The sequence below is a fragment of the Ictalurus punctatus genome, chromosome 5 (assembly GCF_001660625.3).
Source record: "Ictalurus punctatus breed USDA103 chromosome 5, Coco_2.0, whole genome shotgun sequence".
NCBI lineage: Eukaryota > Metazoa > Chordata > Actinopteri > Siluriformes > Ictaluridae > Ictalurus > Ictalurus punctatus.
Window position 1 is genome coordinate 30,603,012 of NC_030420.2, and position 22,857 is coordinate 30,625,868.

A 22,857-nucleotide genomic window follows, 5' to 3' on the forward strand; every position below is an offset into this window, starting at 1 on the left:
TCTGTTTTATATAGGAGCATGAAATTTTAAAACTACTGAAACAGGAGCTGGAGACAGGAGTAGCGACAGGAGGAAAAAAAACTTGAGTTGAACAAATTTAAAATGTAAAAAAATGGCATATGTTTATAACAGATCTATGTTACGTCACCTACATACTTTCTTCATTAAACCTGTTACAACAAAAAAGAAAGTGCAATCCTGCTGGTTGATTAAACTGACATTATACCAAATGAAGCTCAAATTATATTTGCATATACCACAATGTGATCATTTCCTAGAAATAAATTTATGATCAAAAACTGTATATATGGGGTTTGCAGGAAAGGAAACCAGTGATGTGTCGTTCACACACGAGTCGATTCTATGAGTGACTCAAATATGAGCCATTTGGTAAGTGAAAGCAAGATCTGTTTTGGTTTTTTTAAATTATTATTTAGAAGGTAGACTTAGATTTAACAATCTCAGCTACAGGGACATGACTGGTCAACATATCATAAAGTTTGTTCAGTTTAGAAAAAAAGAAGGCAATGATTCATATGGGGGACTCACTAAACAGAGCCAAAATTCTCAACACTATTAATGCCGTGTTAATTTATAGATGACAGAAAGAGAGAGTTTTATCATAATTTATTGCAGACCACAGAAATTAAACTGATATTTCTCCAAAGTGAAGTCAGTTTCTGCCACCAGCCGTTGCATAAAACAATTAAATAGATACTATACAGCGTGTCCCAAAGTCTCCATTCATAGGTGAAATTAACACTTTTTTTTTTTTCTTTTCTTTTTTTTTTTAGCAAAATGTCTTCCAAAATGTTTCATGTCTATACACACAACTTTCTTTTTCTTAAAAGCTCATATATGGGCTAAAGGAATGGGAATGGAAAGGAAACTTATCAGAAGATGTCTCAAAGCTTTGAAATTATTTGCTGCCATTGAAACAAACTAGCAAGATCAATATAAAAATTGTGCATCAACAATCTTGAACGGTCACCTCATCACACGAGCCTCTCATAAATCCTCTAGCACTGCTTTATAAAAGTTTTATGCAAGACTTATGAATGTCTTCTAAAGGCCCTGACCCTTCAAATAAAGTGTAATATATTATTTAATATGCAGTATTCTTTCATCTTATTTACCCTCAGGTGCATGGAACAGATGTTATATGATCTACCAGTTTAGCCATAGCATCATTACCTCACTAAGGATGTTCACTAATACAAGTAGCAGTATGCTCTTTATGCATAACGTATATTACAACATGGCATTTAAGCGTTCATGTGGGTTTCTAACGATTCCCTTACAGTGATCGTGTAGCAGTGAAGACTAGGCTCGAAAGAGGCTCTAATGCACTTCCATCTGGCGCACGTACAAGTCACGCTGGTTCGTATTAGGCAAAGCAGCACATAGAGCCGACATCAGCAGTTCAGGGTCTGCAGGGTCTGCTTAGAAAAATGCTCACTCAGACGTATGGTTGTGTTGACTTTTGGTCCTCCGCCAGTTGGATTTCATAAGGTCTCTAGAGCAAAAACAAAACAAAACCCAACATTTAAAAAGTAAATGCTTGCATTAACTTTACATGACTAATGGATATCAAATAATTCACCTTTTTATATTGGAATGTCTCCATTAATAAAAATCGACTGAGGAATTGCACTGGATTTCATTTATACCCTAGCTGATTGGACAAAATGATTCTCAGTAATGTTAAGCATCGGTGTAATATACAGTAGAAGTGTGTATGTATTGGGACTGGGTTTCTGTTGGACCCAACAAAAAAGTTGCTAAAGCAGGCTGGTTTTTACTCTCGTGGGTGTAGGTGAGAGCGGGCGATCAGATATGAAGCTCACAGGACAAAAAAAGTCCATGTTCATAATAACCATGCGTTCTGGGTACTTGTGTGGCTCATAATTCATCATTATACCACAGTGCCGTTGGATATTCGAATCTGATTGGTCACCAGCTGATGCATTTTATATAACAGCAAAGTCTTCCAGTGAATACGATTGTTGTTTCTATAGTAACAACTCATTCACAGGTACTTGTAATGTGGACGCTCTACATGTTATGAGCCTAACAATTAACGGCTTAAAAATTGTGCTGTTATTCAACAAAGAAGAACTTCTAATCATTTAAACGGTGATGATTCCAGTAAGTAGATGTTTAGTGAACATTTATGGAAGGAGTCTCCAGTATCAGCTCTTTCTCTATGCTTTCTGCAACCGGAGAGTCTTCGGGACAGAGGACTTATACAACAATACAGTAGTAACTACAGATTAAAAAGTCGATTATTCCCATTGCTGTTCGGGTCATTGATTTAAACACAGCATTAAATTTACATCGTTCAGGAACGTTCTCAGTAGTTCATTTGATTGAGTTCAATGTGTAAATCATTAGAGAATGGCATGGCACCTTGAAACGTTTACCCACTGAATCTGAATGCTATACTGGCTAGATGGCTAGCTAACTTAGCTAAAGTTAATGATGAATAAAAGTTTGTTGTTAAGGTGGACTTTGACAGGTCACTCTTATATACAGTCATTCACTGTAACAATGCAAGAGTCTGATACTGGATATTTTATTTAGTTATTTATTTATTTTAATTTCTTGGGAATTAATTTAAATTTTTGCAGTTTACTATTATACATGGATTATGTAACAGTAGTTTAAAATGATATGTATGTTAATACTTAAAAACAGTTTACTATAAGAAGCTTGTTAACAGGCATATTAAGTTCTTGCATGCATTGTATTATGTGGCTACAGAACTCCATGTCCTGCCAAAATAACCATGGTTAATAAGACACAATCGTAGCATTATCTGCATTATTACATTTTCAAAATGGCATATCAAGAGCTAGAGTAAATAGCCTTTTATGATATTTATCATTTGACTAGTGTCACACTCACTTTTTTTTCTGAGTAAGAAAAAACATCCTGCTTTTCAGTGTGTTTAATTTAGCAAGTATGTATCTGATGGCAAAAAGAACTCCATGGTAGGATAAGTATTGTTCCCAAATTAAATTTAAAGGAATATTTTACCGAGAAGTAAACATAGCTAACAATAAGTAAATGAATGCACGGTATAACAACAAATGGGGCTACTGGAGAGTTTCCTTTTGTTGGTGAACTTAAAAGCTCACTCAGCTCACTCACCTGAGATGTGTCTCGTTCTTCCTCCTCACTAGCGTGGGCCTTCTTCCTGAGGTGATGCACCAACATGGTGGCATTAAAGGCTCTCTGAAATACACAGTCCGGTGTGCTTTAATCCCAAAAACCAGCAACCAACCAAACACAAGCATTGCAGTGTTGGGCTCCATCCAAAAATTTGAGTTTGCTGGATAATGTTCAATCAGTGTGAACTTGTAAAGTGTAAACCTAGAACCCACGTATAGCATAACGAAATAAAATATGGTGGGGTATGCTGTTATAAGAAAATAATCAATGGCAGGGTGGTACGATATGGCCCAATGTTAACACCACAAAGTTGGTTATTTTCCAATAACAGCAAGCGTTTTATTGATCTTACACCACAGCAATTTGTCAGTGGTAACACATTGTACTTTCTGTTTATGATTACGTATGTAATCACTTATGTTATAACAGCTATAAAGAGCTGTTTTCTCTCTGTCTCTCAAAGTTAACAGAAGCTGTGCAGCTAGTAACAAAGAAACCACAGAATTAATCTGTCCTGAAGACTTTCCCATGTCACAAAGCTAACTGTTACAAAGCGCTGATACTGGAGACTCCTTCCAAACATACAAAATAAAAGCCAATTCAATGATTGCACAGATTTTTTTTTATCTGTTTATGTGGAGCATCCACTATACAAAACTGTTAAACTGTTACTATAGAAACGGTAACATATCAGAGTAAGTGCATTAATATACACGTGTGGTTTGCTGTTCAGCTGGAACAACTGTCCTGTCAGAGCTACTACTGAAAAGGAATCAACACCTTCTGACAGCACCGTGGTATAAAATATCGCAACATACACCAGTAAATGTTTCTCATTTACATTTCTGCTTTGTGAATTTAAATTTAGCTCATCAGCCTCAGACGCTCCACCCAAATACTGCCAGATCTATATTGTACACTTAGTTGGTGACAACTATTACATTCTTGCCGGTTATAATCTCACTGGCTCTCCGCACCTCCACGTGTACATACCTACATGCACTGTCTTTTATCAGACTGACAAACTCTTTCAACAAAGTGACAACTCTGAGCTTTTTTGAGCTAGATATAGTCACTGGATTGGAAACAGCTGGTCTCAAATGGTGTACTTTCAGTGTTCATGCTGGAAAATGATACGAAATGTAATGCACTACGAACATACGGATGATGCACAAACCGCCGAAAAATGAAGTGTGAAACTTGGGACACTTTTAGCACTCAGTGGTCACAGCCTTCTACTGCTACTTAACGGAACGAGCGGACCCACCAGATGGTACTGCGGTTTAAATTTTGATGATGGGTTGGCACGTCGACCAAGAACTCAGCTACGTTATGGATGTAAATTAAAAGTAGAGATTTTAAACTGGACAGTTTTGGGGGTTTAACATCAGTACACTGTAAAACCGGATAAGTTCATTTAACTCAAAAAATTTGAGGAAACGAATTACCTCAAAAGTTTTCTTAAAAATTTCTTTAAGCCAAATACACTTAAATATAACAAAAATGTATCTCAAACTTGTTATATTTAAGTGTATTTGGCTTAAAGAAATTGATTCATCAACTTAACATTTTTCAGGTAATAAGTTTCCTCAAATGTTTTGAGTTAAATGAACTTATCCGGTTTTACAGTGTAGTGTATGGTGTAGAATATACAGCATAGTGTATAGTACACTATTTAAGCACAGCTACTTTCCATTACACTGTCAGTCAATCGGCCCCTTCCTGTGAAGGAAGCCGATTCTTGGCCACGTCGAGGATGACAACAACCAGACTCTCTAGTCTCATAGCCAGACTTCAACTTTCCGCTAATCATGAATGAGGAGCTAAAGGAAGTGCTGCCTTTTATTTCTTAACCTCTTAACTTCTTAGAGAGAGCACAGATTAAATGAGTCTTCCAGAAAGGATGAACTTTTACACATGGTCTGTAGCCACTATTATTACCATTACAGCAAACTCCACATACTCTTATCTATGTTCTATACTGCATGGCGAGCAGGCATGCGCTGATAATCAGGTAATCAATATACACTCATATTCTGCATACATGATGATGTTAAAATTAATACCTCTGCATTTAAATCAGTTCTTACTTAGTTAGGCAGCAATGTGTTCTGATTATGGTGCTAGCCAAAAGACAGTCGAGCGATACAAATACATATAAATGTTTTCATGAGCTCGCATTTTCATTACAGCTTCCATGGAAATATTTCCATGTGTTCTTTGTTTTAATTCTTTGCCTAGCAATTTTACATATTGTATTCACCTTTTTGAGTGTTTCTTTTGTATTTTTTCATTGTTGCTGTTTGTTTGAATTTGTTGATTGTTGAAATGTCTTTTTGTGCGTTTTCCAGCCAATTAAAACCCTTCGTTTTCCCCTTGTACTATGTGTCATGTTTGTTGCATCTCCCAGTTTTGACTCTTGATTGTTATCTTAGTTTCAGATCATGGATTTACCAATGTGCCGGAATATGTATAAATGAAGAGGAAGGACTTGCTAGATTTGTTCAATTTCCTGTGGGTTCTTAGTCATAAGGAAAGGTAAAGGTACAGTTGCTAAACCCCACCATAACTCTAACCTCAATGGTTGCAAATTTATTTATTTTATTTTTTTTTACACAATCCTATTGATCCTTGCTATGGATCACAATATTGTCTTTCAGATTTCACTTGTATCCTGACTCCCATTACTGCACATCACATGTGTAGTCATTTTTAATACAAGAATATTGTGAATGCCATAAGCTGTCATAATATGCTAGGAAACTGTCATGACATGAACATGTTATATCAGCACTTGTCTAATTGCTATCATTTCATTCAGCTTCCAGTACAATGAATGCGCAAAAGTTCCGACATCGACAGAAACAAGCAACTTCGATTACACATCTAGTCACACATCTTCAGCAGGGGAAAATGCAGTCTGATGTGATGCTAAGTAATTTCATATGAGACAAGCGTAAATGTGATTCTCCTAGGCTTTCACAGAAGGCTCAGTGTGATCTGCGAGACGTGAAGGTGAGGAGCCAAAGCTTTCATCCACTTACTCAGATCAAGCCGTGATGCACGGATGAGTTAAAGTGCTATCTCACCTTCCACTGGCTCTTGGCAAAGTTCTTCTGGATTTGCTCGGACACGGAGCCGTGTATGTTTTTTTCCAGAGCTGCTCCACCTGAAATCCTGCCACAGCATAATGTGTTATTTGTAATGAATAAAACACGATAGGAAAATAATCAGAGACACGTGTGATGCAGGTGTGATACAGCCCCTATGCAAAGCGGAGTTACTGTTATCATCTAAGAGTTGATTGTTTTCCAGTAACAGTTGTTAATCCTAAACTGTTTTATTCCCGTTATACTACAGTAATCCACCAATGATTACACTATTTGATTCATTCAAGAATGTCTGTGAAAGTTAGTTCCCTGTTATAATAGATATAAACTGTCATTTATATCTATTATGTATCTATAATAACAATGTAGCTTGTCATGTTACCAAGAAACGTTGGTAACTTGACCAACACGGTAACATGACCAACGTTTCTAACCATAACCCTAACCCTGATTTTCCAGTGTTGGAAAACTTACAAAGCACTGGCACTGGAGACTCCTTCCATAAATGTTACATAAACACCTCCTTAGACAAAACTTGACCACTTGATTCAAAGTTTTTCTTTGATTCTAAGTTTTAACCTGTTCTTACATCATGTTCTTTTTATCATTAGGCTTGGATTATGTGACGTATCCACCATACAGTCCTTTTGAACTAGCTGTTACTATAGAAACAATAATGTATTAGAATGAGCACATTGCTATAAGATCATGATTATTGACGTGGCTGCCGTTATAGACAATTAATCAACACCTTCTGGCCAATCGGATTTGATCATTCAGGCGTCCTGTGGTATAACTGTGGTTATTAAACCACATGAGAAATAAACAATCCTTCTTTCTTGAGGTCTACACTTTTAAAGATCTGTGTAAACATCTTCAGCTACAAACTCTCATGCAAAAGCACACACCATGTCTCTCTCTATTCCTTTCTCTCTTTGAAGGCCAACATCTCTTTCACCAGCGATCGACCTCTCCACTCTCCCACCACTTCACCATGGCTATTTATAAACTCACCAAGGATGCTGCAAGGCCTGCTCGCAATTGAACCTCTTCTTTGGATCTTTCTGCAGTAAGTGGACTATGAAGTCTTTGGCTGGGAGCATTAGGAGGAGAAAACACAGAAGATAAACACAACAGGATCAATGCCATTTAGCATGCACAGCAGGTGGTCTGCTTAGAGGTGGGAATCAGGGAGAGTAATGTTTTTCCATTTATTCACGCTGAAAGTTTCAAAATAGTCTTTTATTCACTTTAGATGTGCTTTAGGCAATCTGGGTTGTTTTTTTTTGTTGTTGTTGTTATTTTGTTTGTTTGTTTTTACAATTTTCCCCTTACACAAAAACATTACGATCTTAGTGTTATAAGGTTCTATGTGGCATTCTCTATTCACCATGATGGAATAATATACTATATAATTGTAAGGTCACAACATGCTTGGTGTTTTCAGTTTGTGTCTTTAGTTTTGCACAGGAGTTACAAATGTTATTAACAGTTTTTTGTTTGTTTGTTTGTTTGTTTTAAAAAGCTTAAGGCTAGCAGTTTAGCATAAGCCTAAAATAACTGAATGAAAATAACTATTTTTATCTGACCCTAAATCTAGTCAGTCAGCCAAAAGCAACATGTTTTGGCTTATTGACTAGATTTAGGGTCAGATAAAAATAGTTATTTTCATTCATTTTTAGCCAATCACCTTTGGATCCTCAAGAATCAAAGAAAGGGATAGTCTTGAACTCTGTAGTGCTGTAGAGCTCCAGCAGAAAGTCACTGGAACTTAATTCCCTTAGATCCAAATGGATACTACTCTCATCATGACACTTCCATGTGCATCACTGATTCTGTGTTTTGCATGTACAGTACCTGAATGTGAGATGTCATCCCAGTACGGCGAGTCGAACTCAAACTCTGCCTGTATGATCTGTTTGTAGAGTTCAGTGTCATTATCATCGTAGAATGGAGGATAACCACACAGCCTGTAGAGATACATGACACACTGCATGTCAAGAATCCACTATTATGTACTGTATGGCCAAAGGTATCTGGGAAGGCTTTCTACTAGAGTTTGGAATGCCTGTAGGGATGTGTGCCCATTAAACCGCAAGAGCATTAAAGCTGGGTGAGGAGTCACAGTTACAGAGGTGTTTCAGTTCATCCCAAAAGTATTCAGTGTGTTTGAGGTCAGCTCTCTGTGCAGGTCAGTCAAGTTCTTCCACACCAAAATCAGTAAACGATGTTTTTATGGGCCACACTTAGTGCACAGGGGTGTGTTCGGTAGCACTTATTCTCTGAGACTTGTATGGGGGATACTCCACTCTAATCTAAGCCTAGTAATCAACAAGTTTTTCAAAAGAGTTATTATTTACCAAAAAAACCCATATACTCATTAATATGATGAAGCTTTATGTGAGATTTTTTTTTTTTTTGGAGAGGGGGTACGATGGTTTAGTGGTTAGCACAACTCCAGGGTAGGGGTCTTGAATCCCACCACCCCATGGCTTGCATGCTCTCCCCTGCTTCAGAGGTTTCCTCCGGGTACTCTGGTTTCCTCCGCCAGTCCAAAGACATGTGCTGTAGACTGATTGGCATTTACAAATTGTCTGTAGTGTGTGAATGTGTATGTGATTGTGCAATGGGTTGGCACCCTGTCCAGGATCTCCCCCGCCTTGTATCCCAAGCTTCCTGGGATAGGCTCCAGGCTCCGCACCACCCAGTGCAGGATAAGCAGTATGGATGGGTGGATGGATGTTTATTTAGCGTTTTTGGAAGGAGTCTCCAGTGTCAGTGATTCATTATTTTATTAATTAGTGGTAAGGCTGTAACTTGAAGTTCTCCACCATGGGAATGGAAGATTTTATCTTTAGCAGTTTCTTGGTAACAAACTGCATTTTTTCCCCCAGTTTTATTAACTTCAAGTGAAAGTGAGGGAACAACTCTCTGTAGCTGCTGTAGTGTAAGTGATAGTTTGTATTCATAAAATAATTCAGTGCTGCAATCACAACAGAATATTTAAACAAAATAAAGTGCTGAATGCCCTGTTTAATTTTCATTTGACTACATCTATATTGGTGGATTTATATTGCATACTATATAGCATATAATATGGTACAGACCTTTTTATACAGTCCTTTTTAACAGTAATCGCTGGTTACTTAGGAATTAGGGAAATATTATAGTTATGAGAGTGAATAGATTAAGAACTCTGACCCTGGCTATGGATCCTGGAAGTTTATGACACTAACAACATCTAAATCTAACCTATAGCTAACACAACCAGAATTGTATCATTGATGTCAATACATCAATTATGCATAAACTGTGCTGTATATAACTGAACTTATATCATATATCATTTACTACAGACTATATGTGTGTGAATATGTGTATGTACACTTACATAATAAACGAAATCACTCCCACAGCCCACAAGTCTATTTCTTTACCATATGTCTTCTCTTGTAGAAGCTCAGGAGCTACACACACACACATACAGAGAGAGAGAGAGAGAGAGAGAGAGAGAGAGAGAGAGAAGTCCTCTCAGATTATGACTCCTCACAGAAATATTTTCATGCTAAACTGATGTTCTTTTGCTAGTTTTCTTTATTTGTAGTGTTCATGAGCATTTATGAATAGCCTATGGATTAAAAATCCTGTCAGTTTATTTCATGTTAGCAAGCAAGCTATCAATATTAATAAAGTTTATGAATATGACTTACAATACCTCTCAGAAATCATGTCAGGTTAGCTGATGTTAATCAGCTAGCTGTCATTATTAATAGGGTTCATGAGCATTTGTGAATAAGCATTAAAAATCCTGTCAGGTTAGCTCATGTTGGCAAGCTAGCTCTCAATATAAGTAAACTTAGACATAGAAACCTTGTCAGTTTAGCAATCTAGATATCATTATCAGTGGAATTTATGAGCATTTATGAATATGATTTAAAATCCTCTAGAAAATCTGTCAGATTAGCGCATGTTAGCAGACTAGCTATCGTTACGAGTGAGGTTTATGAGCATTTATGTATATGGCATGAAAATCCTCTCAGAAATCCTCTCAGATTTAGTCATGGAAGCAAGTTAACTATGATTATTAATGAAGTTTATGAGCATTTTTAAATATATTTTAAAAGAAATCCTGTTAAGTTAGTTAATGTTAGCAAGCTAGCTACTATTACGAGTGAATTTTTTTTTTTTAGCGCATTTATGAGAAAATCCTCTCAGAAATCCTGTCAGGTTAGCTCCTTAACAAGCTAGCCATCATTATCAGAGTGGTTTATGAGCATTTATTATTACTATTAAATATCACCGTTTATGAACAATTCTCTCAAATCCTGTTAGGTTAGCTCACATTAACAAGTTACCTACCATTATGAGTGAAGTTTATGATCAAGGTGGCTAAAAAATCTACTCGGAAATCCTGTCAGTTTAGGTCATGCTAGCAAGCTATAAGCATTTATAATTGTGAGTTAAATATCCTGTCAGGTTAGCGCATGTTAGGAAGCTAGCTAACATAATCTGTAAAAATACAGGTGCAAATATGAATGCATGTATGAATGATTTCTTTTTCACAAAGTTGCCAGCATCTTATAATATATATATATATATATATATATATATATATATATATATATATATATATATATATATATATATATATATATAAATATACACACACACACACACACACACACACACACATATATATATATATATATATATATATATATATATATATATATATATATATATATATATATATATATATTTAATAGACTCAGACTCACACATTTAAAGATTATATTTTTTTCCCTGCCTATGTAGACAGTGCAGTCATGGCTAATTTGACACGACCTTCTCCAGAAATATTAAGATGCTATTAAATTTGAAATGAACTAAATATTAAATTTCCTGTAATAGCTGACAGATGATGTTACAGCGCTGATGCATCTGGGAAACTCACCCACAAGCCACAAGTTTAGCCCTACAGTTCATATTACCAATAATCAGCTGAGTTTATTTTGAAAATAAACTTACTAGAAGAGCTTGTAAGGCAAAGTCAATTAAATGTGATACAGGACGATGAGTATCTCTTACCTACGTAAGCAGGGGTTCCACAAGCAGTGGACAAGACGCCCTGATCGGCTATTTTTGAAAGCCCAAAGTCGCTAAGGACAATCTTGGAATCTTGTAATGGAGTTTCATATAGCAGGTTCTCTGGCTAGAAGGCAATAGAACAAATTATTACTTGGACGCAAAAGAGGTAACGGAAAATGAGAGATGTCGTTATATTCAGTTCCCTGCACACAATACATAATGATTGTAATAATAATAATAATAATAATAATAATAATACTTTAGAAATTCTAAATCATGTTCTTTGGTGAATTACCTTCAGGTCCCTGTGCACAATGTCCAGCTGATGGAGGTACTTGACAGCTTCCAGAACTTGCATGATGACGCGGCTGGCATCCTTCTCTGTGTAGCTGCCTCGCTGTAGAATTCGGTCCAGCAGCTCACCTCCAGTGACCCTAAGGCAAGAACACACCATGGATGTTTACTACAGCTCAAGAACAATGCTAGACTGTAGGAAATTAACATATAAGTTATAAGGCATGCTGTTGTAGGAAAATAGTCAGCGAAGGGTTGGTGTGAGGTGACCCCACATGCAGCAGAGTTACTGTTACCAACCCAAAGTTGATTATTTTGCTATAGCAGCATGTCCCGAGGTGTTTTATTCCACACTTGCCAAATGTTTGCTTGTCTTATTTATTAAACAATAACATGTCATACTTTTTATCCATTTATAGTTGCATTTTATGTTATGAAATGCCTGTGAAACAAGATCCTGTTACTACGTATGTTATAGCAGCTATGATTGTCCCTTCCCTGCTGAAAAAAAAAAACAATAGAAACCATAACAGAAATTCTAATGATTTCTACTACAAATACCATTAAAACCATTAACAAATGTAGTGTGTTTTGGCCCATATTCTATTAGGATTTAATGGTTTGTATTGGTTTCCACTAGACATAAACATGCCACCAATTGAACCCAACACATTACCTGTAAAAGCACACAAGGACCATTGTATAGTTTCCATTAAAACCATTAGAATTTCTGAATTGGTTTCTATTGTTTGTTTGTTTGTTTTTCAACAGGGCACCAGCATCTTTTATTTCTTTCTTTTGAATGCCAACGAAAGTGTTAGCCCTATCATCTGGCGATCATGACTTTAAATTCATCTGTGGCCAAGAGTCCAAGAGAACTAAATTGGCCCTGTTCTCTGGTGGGAGGGATGACAGGATCTCTCTCTCTCTCTTTCCTGTCAATCACAGCAACACTTGCCAATCCTATGTGTCTATGTTCCATGTATGTGGAAGAGGGCAGATTGCACTTTCCTTTGAGTGTGTTACTCGACCCTGTGATGCAGCATGAGAAGGAGTTTGAAAAGATGTATTTGGCTGGCTTCATGTGTCTTGAAGGAAACAGTGTAAAGTGTTAGCCTTCACCCTTCCTAGTTTGTACCTATTGTGTCATAAGTGAGAGTTGGCAGGTGGATGGGAATTAGTCAAGACCAAAATACAGAGAAAATGGGGGGGGGGATCACTGGAGACTCCTTGCATACTTGCAAAGCTTAACCCTAGCAATGATTAGATGCATAACAGCAAGTTTTTTGAATCCATTTATCATTAAATGTTGATTATATAAAGCATTAGCTGCTACTATAGAAGTGATAACAGTAAGCACATCAATTTCAACCAGTGATTTCTATTGCAGACGGACCTCCTGTCATTGTCATTAGTAATATAAGCAATATTGGCAGGAGTGTATCAGGTGAGAGGGTAAAATAAAAGATACAGGAAATGTGAATGCAGCTAAAAAGAAAAAAAACAGCCATTCAGCCATTCATGTTAGTATTGTATAGTGTTCACTTTATAGTTATTATGAACAGAACAAATCCTGATAGTGAACAGAGTAAGGTTCTTAGACCAAAGGCTGTTAGATTTGGTTCAGTCAGGTGTTTAGTTTACAGCTGCAAGAGAGGATGAGGTAAGAGATCTTGTTTAGACTATGGGGATAAAGTGAGACTGTGAAAAAGGAACTGTCTTAAAAACACTTTCTGACGCCAACTTTAAATTCCCCGGTGGCTTCTAATGATCAATGTTTCCACTTTGGGAGTGGGAGATTTCACACAGTGGCTGTATCCGTCTGCCTCGTTTCACTGGAGCGTTGCAAGACAGAAGTAACTCCACAAACAGACCAATTTATCTTTCTTTACACAGTGGTTAGTCTTGCCTCCACATTTACATTAGTGATGGCTTTGTTTACCGTATGTAAAGACTACATAAAGGCTGAAGGATTGGAACGAATGACAGAACCAAATGACACATTGTGTTAAATTCTTCCACTGAAACCGGACCCTGAGCTAAGCTCCATGTTTATTTAACATGTCTACTCACAGTGTCATTACCAAATACAGTTTTGTAGGCGTCTCGAACGTCTCCTCTAGGGAAATGATATTTTCATGCTTGATTCTAGAGGGAAAATAAAACAACCCTATTCAGATTATTGATTATTGTAGTTAATAAATATATTGACCATGTTAGTTGTTTGATCACTTGACAGGGGTGGGAAAATCAGTAGCCTGAGCACTAGGACAAGTAGATTTTGTTTAGTTATTTACCCAGTAATAGATTCAACATCCAGAGAAATACAAGAAAAACCTGTCCCTTTACTGATTTTGACAAAACAAAGGTTTTCCCACCCCCTGCTGCACTACACACATCGGTCGATGCACGGTCTGGCTGATGGTAGACCGTTTTTTACTAGTCGTAGCTCAATTTGTGTGCATGCATGACATATTCAGAATCAGCAACATGCAGGTATGTCCAACTATAAGTAACATACACCTCCCAGTAAAGCATTGTTAATTAAGAGAAAATAAAGATGCTAGCCTTGAATCATACACCTTTTAGGTATGCTATGAGAACAGAACACCATATCTCATAGCTGAAACATTGGCCAACAAGTTGCTTACATTAAGGTGTAAACATAATGTGCTACCTGATTATATGCTTATTAGTTTCCCTTACTAGTTTCGCTAACTAACTAGCTCACTACACAGTACATCATTACATTGCATTAGCTACCACCCCTTAATCTAAGGTTTCTGGGCAACCGAAATGTACTGGACAGCACACTGAGCTTTCATTTGTGCTGGGCTAGATAATAAATGTATGATTTGTCCACCCCTGAAAATGATTTGTAGTAACAAAACACACACATTAAGCCTACTCACCGGTGTAAGACAGCGATCTCGTTCTCCAGCATGGACTCTTTACCCTTCAGGGCCTTTTTGCGGATGCACTTGACCGCTACATGCTTGTGTGTGAGGCGGTGTTGAGCCACTCTCACCTCAGAGAATGAGCCTCTGGTACACACACACACACACACACACACACACACACACACACACACACACCCAAGAACACTGTTGGATTCAGTGATGCATGGTAATATCGTAATATCTCCAGTGGGCAATTAACACTCAGTGTTGAGCTCTTTGAATTTAGACCTACATCCATCCATCCATTTTCTGTACTACTTATCCTACACAAGGTCGTGGGGTACCTGGAGTCTATCCCAGAGAACTTGGCTCACAAGGCAGGGGACAGCCTGGATGGCGTGCCAACCCATCGCAGGGCACAATTACACACACATCCACACACTACAGACAATTTGTAAATGCCAATCAGCCTATCACGAACAAGAAGAAAAGAAACTAACAAAAAGAACGAGACACGAGAGAACAAATGAACAAATGACCAACAAATGAAAGAAAGAAAGAAAAATTAATACACCCTACAGAAAATTTGGAAAGGCCAATCAGTTTACAATGCATGTCTTTGGACTAGTGGAGGAAACTGGAGTACCCAGAGGAAACCCACAAGCAGACTCCACGCACAGAGAGACGGGAATCGAACCCCCAACCCTGGAGGTGCAAGGCAAACGTGCTAACCACTAGGCCACAGTGCCCCTGCCCCTCCTTAATAAACATTTATGCAAAAAAAGGTTTATGTAACACATTCACAAATTCTTAATTCATAGGTAACTTAGTCCTAACTAGAACTAGAAGATACGACCATATCACACCGATATTATCAATACTGCATTGGCTCCCAGTAAAATCTCGCATTAATTATAAAATACTTTCATTAACCTATAAAGCACTAAACGGTCTCGCGCCACAATATCTAAGCGACCTTTTGGTTTTATATGATCCGCCACGCCTACTTAGATCAAAAGATGCAGGCTATCTGACGGTACCTCGAATAGTGAAGGCTACAGCAGGGGGAAGAGCTTTCTCTTATAGAGCCCCACAGTTATGGAACAGTCTTCCTATTAGTGTTCGGGACTCAGACACAGTCTCAGTGTTTAAGTCTAAGCTTAAAATATATTTGTTTACTCAAGCCTACCCTGACTAGATTCTGTTCTAGTACTTCGCAGTCATAATTATCTTTTTTTCTCCCTCTCTCCTTTCGCTGAGCCCCACACGAATTTATGGAGATACTAGAGATCCAGATCCTTTCTGCCTCTGGATGGAGCTCAAATCTTCTTTAATTCCAGACTGCTGGGACTACGGCTGCTCTTAACGCCATACAGACTTCATATAAATCCATAATGAACTTTTTCACAATATCTGTTGTTACCCAGATGAGGATGGGTTCCCTTCTGAGTCGGGTTCCTCTCAAGGTTTCTTCCTCTTAAAACATCTTAGGGAGTTTTTCCTTGCCACCGTCGCCACTCAGTGGCTCGCTCAGTTGGGATAAATTCGCACCTTTAATATCTGTATACCGTGTTGATATTTCTGTAAAGCTGCTTTGAGACAATGTCTATTGTAAAAAGCGCTATACAAATAAAATTGAATTGAATTGAATTGAATTAATAGCACTTAAGCACTTGTATAATTGGCCATAGAAACCTAGAATCCTCTAGAAACTGCGAGTAACCGGAAAGACTCTAATGTTTTGCATAAAACAGCTTCAGAAAGATTTTTTCTTATGTATGTTTTATAAAATAATGTGACATACATGTGAAAAAAAAAAATGTTAAAATTTTTCAAATGTTACAGCTCAGGTTTCAAGTAATTTTGTACCATGCATTTTAATTTCTAAAATTAATTTTTAAAAAGTTCTATTATTTATTTATTTATTTATTTAAACCCAATAACTGTCCTTAGACTGTCTGTCACGAACGCCGGTGAAGATTCCTCAGTCGGCCACCAGAGATCTCACTCGCCTGAGTTTTAACACTAGACTACATTACCCGAGAGCCCATATACTTGACTGATTGCAGCACACTTGTTCCGCATTACTCAGTTATCTAACCCCTATGTATTTGTTCACTCTTTGCAAGGTCTTGTTTGCCCCAGCTGAGTTTCTGAGGATTATTATTCCCATGTTGTTCTGTTCATGGTTTAATTTACCTCTAGGTGTTTCTTCAACACCTAGAGGTAGCCTAAATGAAACATTTTTATTTATTTATTTATTGGGCAGAGCCATCTACGCGCTTGGGAAACTTCCTCACGGCCAACAAACATCACCTCGCTCTCAGGGGACCCAACACAAAGATACTTACAATGCATAGATATGGTACAAATGAAAGAGGATAAAATATCTCCACTGACATGAAATTCATAGTAACCATTTAAATATTTGCTTCGTCCAACATCTGCGACAAAACGTTCAACTGAATGTACAATAATTATATTTGTTTTGTTGTTTTAGTCAATTTAATTGAAAATATATAGAAATCACACTGCATGGGACTATTTTATATCTATTTAAAACCATCCCTGTGCAATCAGTTAATATATTCTCATGTTTAATTGATATATATAAAAAATACATTAATAAATAAATTATTACAGTGTTAAATACACAACTACTGTGTTGAACTAACTCTACAGTATTGTGATAAATAAATGTTGGATTAACACCTCTGCTTTTTATTTACTATTATTTTATTTATAGTTTTTCTGTATCAAGTTCTGAATTCATTTGAAAGACTGTATGGTTTATTCTAAACAACAATTCATTCAACAATGATTTGTAGGGTTTATGAGAAGTTCTGCACATTTTTTAACTTAGATCTTCAATCACTGGTTCAGATGTTCACTGTAAGGTGTGTGTTTACGTGTGTGTGTGTGTGTGTGTGTGTGTGTGTGTGTGTGTGTGTGTGTACATCCATGTTTATTGAATTCTATTGCATCTCAAGTACATTTTTGGATGAAGTCAGTAGAAACACCATGCAGGCAAGAATGACTCACTCTCCCAGTTTCTCCTTCAGCTCATATACAGCGTGGATGTCTTCTGCCTTCTTGTGCGACTCTCTTATTAGAGGCATGTTCACTTTGTCTACACACACACTCACACATTCATGATAAGAAAAAAAAAATAATAACAATAATTACCACCTCTGAGCAGCACTTTTCCTTTCAGCTTATTGTTGCACCCTACAGGTTTTCTGGCACATTAACTGTAAAACACTTCTATTAAAATCCACCTGACTGCAATATCTCAACGTATAAATTATTTATTCTGGCCTAATTTGTTATTGTTTGACGTACAGCAGTAGGCGAGGTGTTTATTCTCTCTTGGCAACTTCCTTGCAAGAAATACAGCTAGTGATCATTAATATTAAGCATATTCATTTACCCTGCAATATGACATGGTTAGGTTATTGGAAATTAACAGCATTATTTACATTAGCAAAGCAGAAACATAATCACGTCTCTACATAAAACACAATAATACATCTGAATGACGGTTAGAACAATAGGAAAGTAGAGATGAGGGAGATTAAAATTACCTGCTGATGGCTGCCACTGAACTGCAGATGTGCACCGCCTCGTAACTGTGAAGTAAAAAGTTTTTTATGTGGCCACGTCACCAATATCTGCGCAGGGCTCTTTAATCAAGAATCGCATTCACTTCCCACTGACGACCTTGGCCACCCACACAGTTAAGAAAACTGGAGTGAGAATGAGAGTAACGTGTTTGTGTGTGTGAGCGAGAGAGAGAGAGAGAGAGAGAGAGAGAGAGAGAGAGAGAGAGAGAGACATCCTGGTGGGTGTGAAAGAAAGAAAGAAAGAAAGAAAGAAAGGGAAGCAAAGGATATAAAAAATAATATAAAAACAAGAGAGCAAACTAAAAGAAAAAGGGAAGAAAGAACCAATAAAACTGTGTTCGTATGAGAGAGAGAGAGAGAGAGAGAGAGAGACAGAAAGATATTAATGCATGAAAAAGAAAGAAAGGAAGGAAGGAACGAAAGAAGTTGGGAGGAAAGGAAAGGAAGGAAGAAATGAAGAAAGAAAGAAGAAATAGAAGCAAAGAATGTAAAATAATATAAATACAAGAGAACGAACAAAAGAAAAAGAGAAGAAAGAACAAATGAACATGTGTTTGCATGAGAAAGAGCAAGAGACGAATACATGAAATAGAAAGAAAGAAAGAAAGAGATTAAAAAGTGAAATTAAAGAGAGAATGAAAAAGAAAGGAATGTGTGAGAAAGGAGAGATAGAGTGACTCTGTGTGTGTGTGTGTGTGTGTGTGTGTGTGTGTGTGTGTGTGTGTGTGTGTGTGTGTGAGTGTCAGACTGATTCTTTTCTTCTTGTGCACAGAGAAGAGAAAGCAGTGTTTGTCAGAGCTGATATGGTTCTCATTACAGGGTGATTGTTCAATTTTCTGGACTCTATCACTCTCTCATTACTCAGTGTGGCTCAGCAGAAGCTGTTGTCTCAGTTCCAGGCCTGCGTCTGGTGTGTGTGTGGTGGAAGAAATCCAGGCCGCTGAGCGAGTGATCTCTCCATGTACGGGCACGATGGGGAATCCACCGTCCACGCTCTGTCTCTTCCTCTCTTACTCATCATCCAAACACATAAACGCTCCTCACTGTGTCCAAATGAAGAGCACATTCTTTCACACACTCAACACTGAACGCAAAAACCGTCCTCAGTGTGTGTAAATGAAAAGCGTGTTCTTTCACACGGAGCTGAGAGACTAACACTGAGTCCAAAGTAAACATCTTGCAGGTGAAAAACTTAATGTGAAGAGGTGTACTTAGGTTAAGCCTTCATTAAAATTGTCTCAAGAATACAAAGGTTTGGATTTGGAGGTGACAGAGTGAAAGGTGAGAGAGAGAGAGAGAGAGAGAGTGAGAGAGATTCGTAAAAATCTATAGATCTGGAGTACATGCTGCAGTTCTAGTCCTGGACATGCCGTGGTTTAAAGGGAACAGAAAAGCGTTCACACTATGGTTTGGAGAATGCGAGGTTGAATGCAGAGACATCCGTGGCCAGGAGACAAGAGAGCAAAATTGGTTGTGGTCTCTGTGTGGGAGGAGCATACTGTCTCTTCTCTGTCAATCACAGTGACACTGGCCAGTCATGGGCATTTGTTAGCTCATGAATGTAGAAGAGGGCAGATAGTACCTTCCTCCACGTGTGTTAGGATGCCATGCTTATAGCAGTTATAACATAAGTAAGTGTTAACTTTTATTTGACGTATGCTCCATGATATGGTCGTGTGGTGGTTTAGTGGTCCGCCAGGGTTGGGGGATCGATTCTCACCTCTGTCCTGTGTGTGCAGAGTTTGCATGCTCTCCTCGTGCTGTGGGGTTTCCTCTGGGTACTCTGGTTTCCTCCACCAGTCCAAAGACATGCATGGTAGGATGGATTGGCACCCTGTCCAGGGTGTACCCCGCCTTGTGCTCGATGCTCCCTGGGATAGGCTCCAGGTTCCCCAAGACCCTGAAGGATAAGCGGTATAGAAGATGAATGGATGTTCTCAAAATAAATAAATAAATACATGTAATGATCGATGCATAAAAACACAACATCCATACCTTTTCCATACGGCTTATCCTACACAGGGTCGCAGGGGAGCCTGGAGCCAATCCCACGGAACTCAGCCACAAGGCGGGGGACACCTTGGACAGGGTGGCAATCCATCATAGGGTACAATCGCACACACACTCACAGACAATTTGGACAATTTGGAGATGCCAATCAGCCTACAACGCATATCTTTGAACTGAGCAAGAAAACCAGAGAACCCAGAGGAAACCCCTGAAGCACAAGGAAAGCATGCAAACTCCAAAAAACATCATTTTTAATAAATAAAACTTGAAAAAGAAAAAGAAAGAAAGAACGACCGGGTAAAGATAGATTACAAAGGCGCTCCGGGAGGAGCGCCTTTGGAGGGGGGATATGTTACGCCACGGCCAGCAGATGGCACTGTGGCGCTGCTTACTAGAGACTGAACTGGGTGAAGTGGACACGTGACGTTTGTTTTGGTTTGTTCGCTTCATGTTTGAGTTGTCATTAATTTGCCCCAGGTGTTCATGTTTAGTATTAATTATGTTGGGTATTTAAACCCCTCTGATGGATGCGCACGTCATGCGCTATTATTATTTGTAGCTAGATACCTGAGAGTGAGAGTCACCAGTATTGAGTGTATAGCATCTAGGTTTAGCATGCTAAGCGGTCTTTGTTGTCATGTCCCGTTTCCTGCCTCGATTCTAGTTTGTGTTTACTCACTAGTCCCGTATAGACCGCGCTCCCTGTGTTTGGTTTTGGTTTGTTTGTTTATGAATGAAGACAGCGCTCCTGCGCTTACTTCCTGCCCACTGTCCTGTTTCGTAACAGGCTTCTACACTATTAAAAAAAAAAAAATCAGAGATGCTGTAGTTAGTACCAATGAATTATTCCATCCTTCCTTTCAGGAGACAGGATTGCTGAAGGGGTTCAGAAGAGCAGTGGTGTGGCATCAGGATAATGACTAAATGCTTTTTAAAAAGAAATGTCCAGGTAATGTGTGTTAATTAGGTTAAAAGCTGGATATACAGATGGCCTTTAAGCTGAGTCCAGGTTAAAGAACCCTGTCTGCTTATTTCTGGGCTCATGAATTACACATAAGTGGGTTGGTGTTTTTTTAAATTATTGAAGCATGTGAAAAATGTATCTTGAATATTGTCTTTTGGGACACAATGGCTTAGTGGTTAGCACATTTACCTCGCACCCCTGGGGTTGGGGGTTTAAATCCTGCCTTCACTCTGGTGCACAGTCCACCACTCCAAAGATATGCACTGTAAGGTAATTAACATTTCATAAAAATTATCCTTTAATTCACCATCAAATCTAAAGACATATGTTGGATGAACTTCAAGTTTAGTAAATTAGCCAATAAAAATAAATAAATTGTAATTTAGCTAGTAAAATTCATTACTTTTTGCACATTAGTTTGTTAGCTTAGCTAGCTAGTTGGTTTTGTAAATTATTTTTACAATATTTTATAATTTTTGGTATGCTTAAACGTAGATTTTTATGTGTACACGTGTAGAATTTTCTCTGTACTCTTTCCAGTCCTGGATGCCCGTTAGCAAATATTATTTTTTAATATCAAATATTTGACACAATGTTAATAGTTGAAAAGAAGGTTGTATGCTTTTTTTCATTTCTTTTCTTTTTTAACTCTAGTAGTTAATTTTTTTATCTCTAATTGGAGCATGATCACGATTAAAGGATGTAGACGTACAAAATATTATTATATTATTTCATTTTATTAATAATTATAAAAATGCTGTACACAGATATGACCACTAGGGGGCTTAGCGTCAATTCTAAAAATTCTACACCAGTACTATAACCCAATTACTTGAGGGTAAGTCTATCCATCCATCTTCTATACCGCTTATCCTGCTGGGTCGTGGGGAACCTGGAGATTATCCCAGGGAGCATGGGGCACAAGGCGGGGTACACCCTGGACAGGGTGCCAATCCACTTGAGGGTGACTAAATACTGTAAATGTCTAAGCATAGCATATGTCCAGTAGAAAGCTTGAATTCTGATGTAAATGAAGAATCGTACAGAATGAACTGAGTAGGCCTACATAACAGATTATTGCAGTCATCGACATGACGTGACAACGGAATTCCATCAACAGCAAAAAAATTATCAGTTGAGGGGGGTATGGTGGCTTAGTGGTTAGCACCTCGCACCTCTGGAGTTAAGGGTTCGAATCCCACCTCCGCTCTGTTTGCACGGAGTTTGCATGTTCTGGGGTTTCCTCTGGGTATGCCGCTTTCCTCCCCCAGTCCAATGACATGCATTGTAGGCTGATTGGCTTTTTCAAAATGAATTTGTGTGATTGTGCCCTGTTAGCCCCCTGTCCAGGGTGCCCCCTGCCTTGTGCCCCAAATTCCCTGGGATGGGCTCCAGGTTTCCACGTAGCCCTATGCAGGATACGCGGTATGGAAAATGGAATGGACTTTATCAGCTGAATACTGTTTATAGTGTCCTCAAAATGTGAAGAGAGGCAAATCTATTCAGAACTTTTAATCATATATTAATACATTAAAATCCTTGACAAAAGCTCTTTAATTCCTGAAGATATGATTTCCTAAAACCTTACTCCAGCATTTTAATTGCATAATTTTACATCAGATATGAATGCATTTAATTATCTATGAAATTACTGCAGTCCGAAGTCATTCTGAGGTATACTACATTGAATTGAA

The 22,857-nt window shown here is 38.0% G+C and overlaps 1 protein-coding gene across 4 annotated transcripts; it reads right to left on the bottom strand.

Annotated features, from left to right (window-relative positions):
* Positions 1-426: 426 nt before the first annotated feature.
* pnck (pregnancy up-regulated nonubiquitous CaM kinase) lies at positions 427-18,384 on the bottom strand. 4 transcript variants are annotated; one of them, XM_017467075.3, is made up of 12 exons: positions 18,151-18,380; positions 17,609-17,696; positions 14,579-14,710; positions 13,740-13,814; positions 11,668-11,806; positions 11,373-11,496; positions 9,676-9,751; positions 8,142-8,254; positions 7,299-7,377; positions 6,264-6,351; positions 3,154-3,237; positions 427-1,516 (listed from the first exon to the last, which is right to left on the bottom strand). In XM_017467075.3, exons 2-12 carry the CDS (start codon positions 17,683-17,685, stop codon positions 1,460-1,462), a joined length of 1,044 nt encoding a protein of 347 aa, XP_017322564.1. In that variant the 5' UTR covers positions 17,686-17,696; positions 18,151-18,380; the 3' UTR covers positions 427-1,459. The 4 variants fall into 4 exon arrangements, with proteins under 4 accessions (XP_017322564.1, XP_017322563.1, XP_047011681.1 ...); XM_017467074.3 differs by having other exon boundaries at positions 17,609-17,707; XM_047155725.2 differs by lacking the exon at positions 3,154-3,237 and having other exon boundaries at positions 17,609-17,707; positions 18,151-18,384.
* Between the last annotated feature and the right edge of the window lie 4,473 nt (positions 18,385-22,857).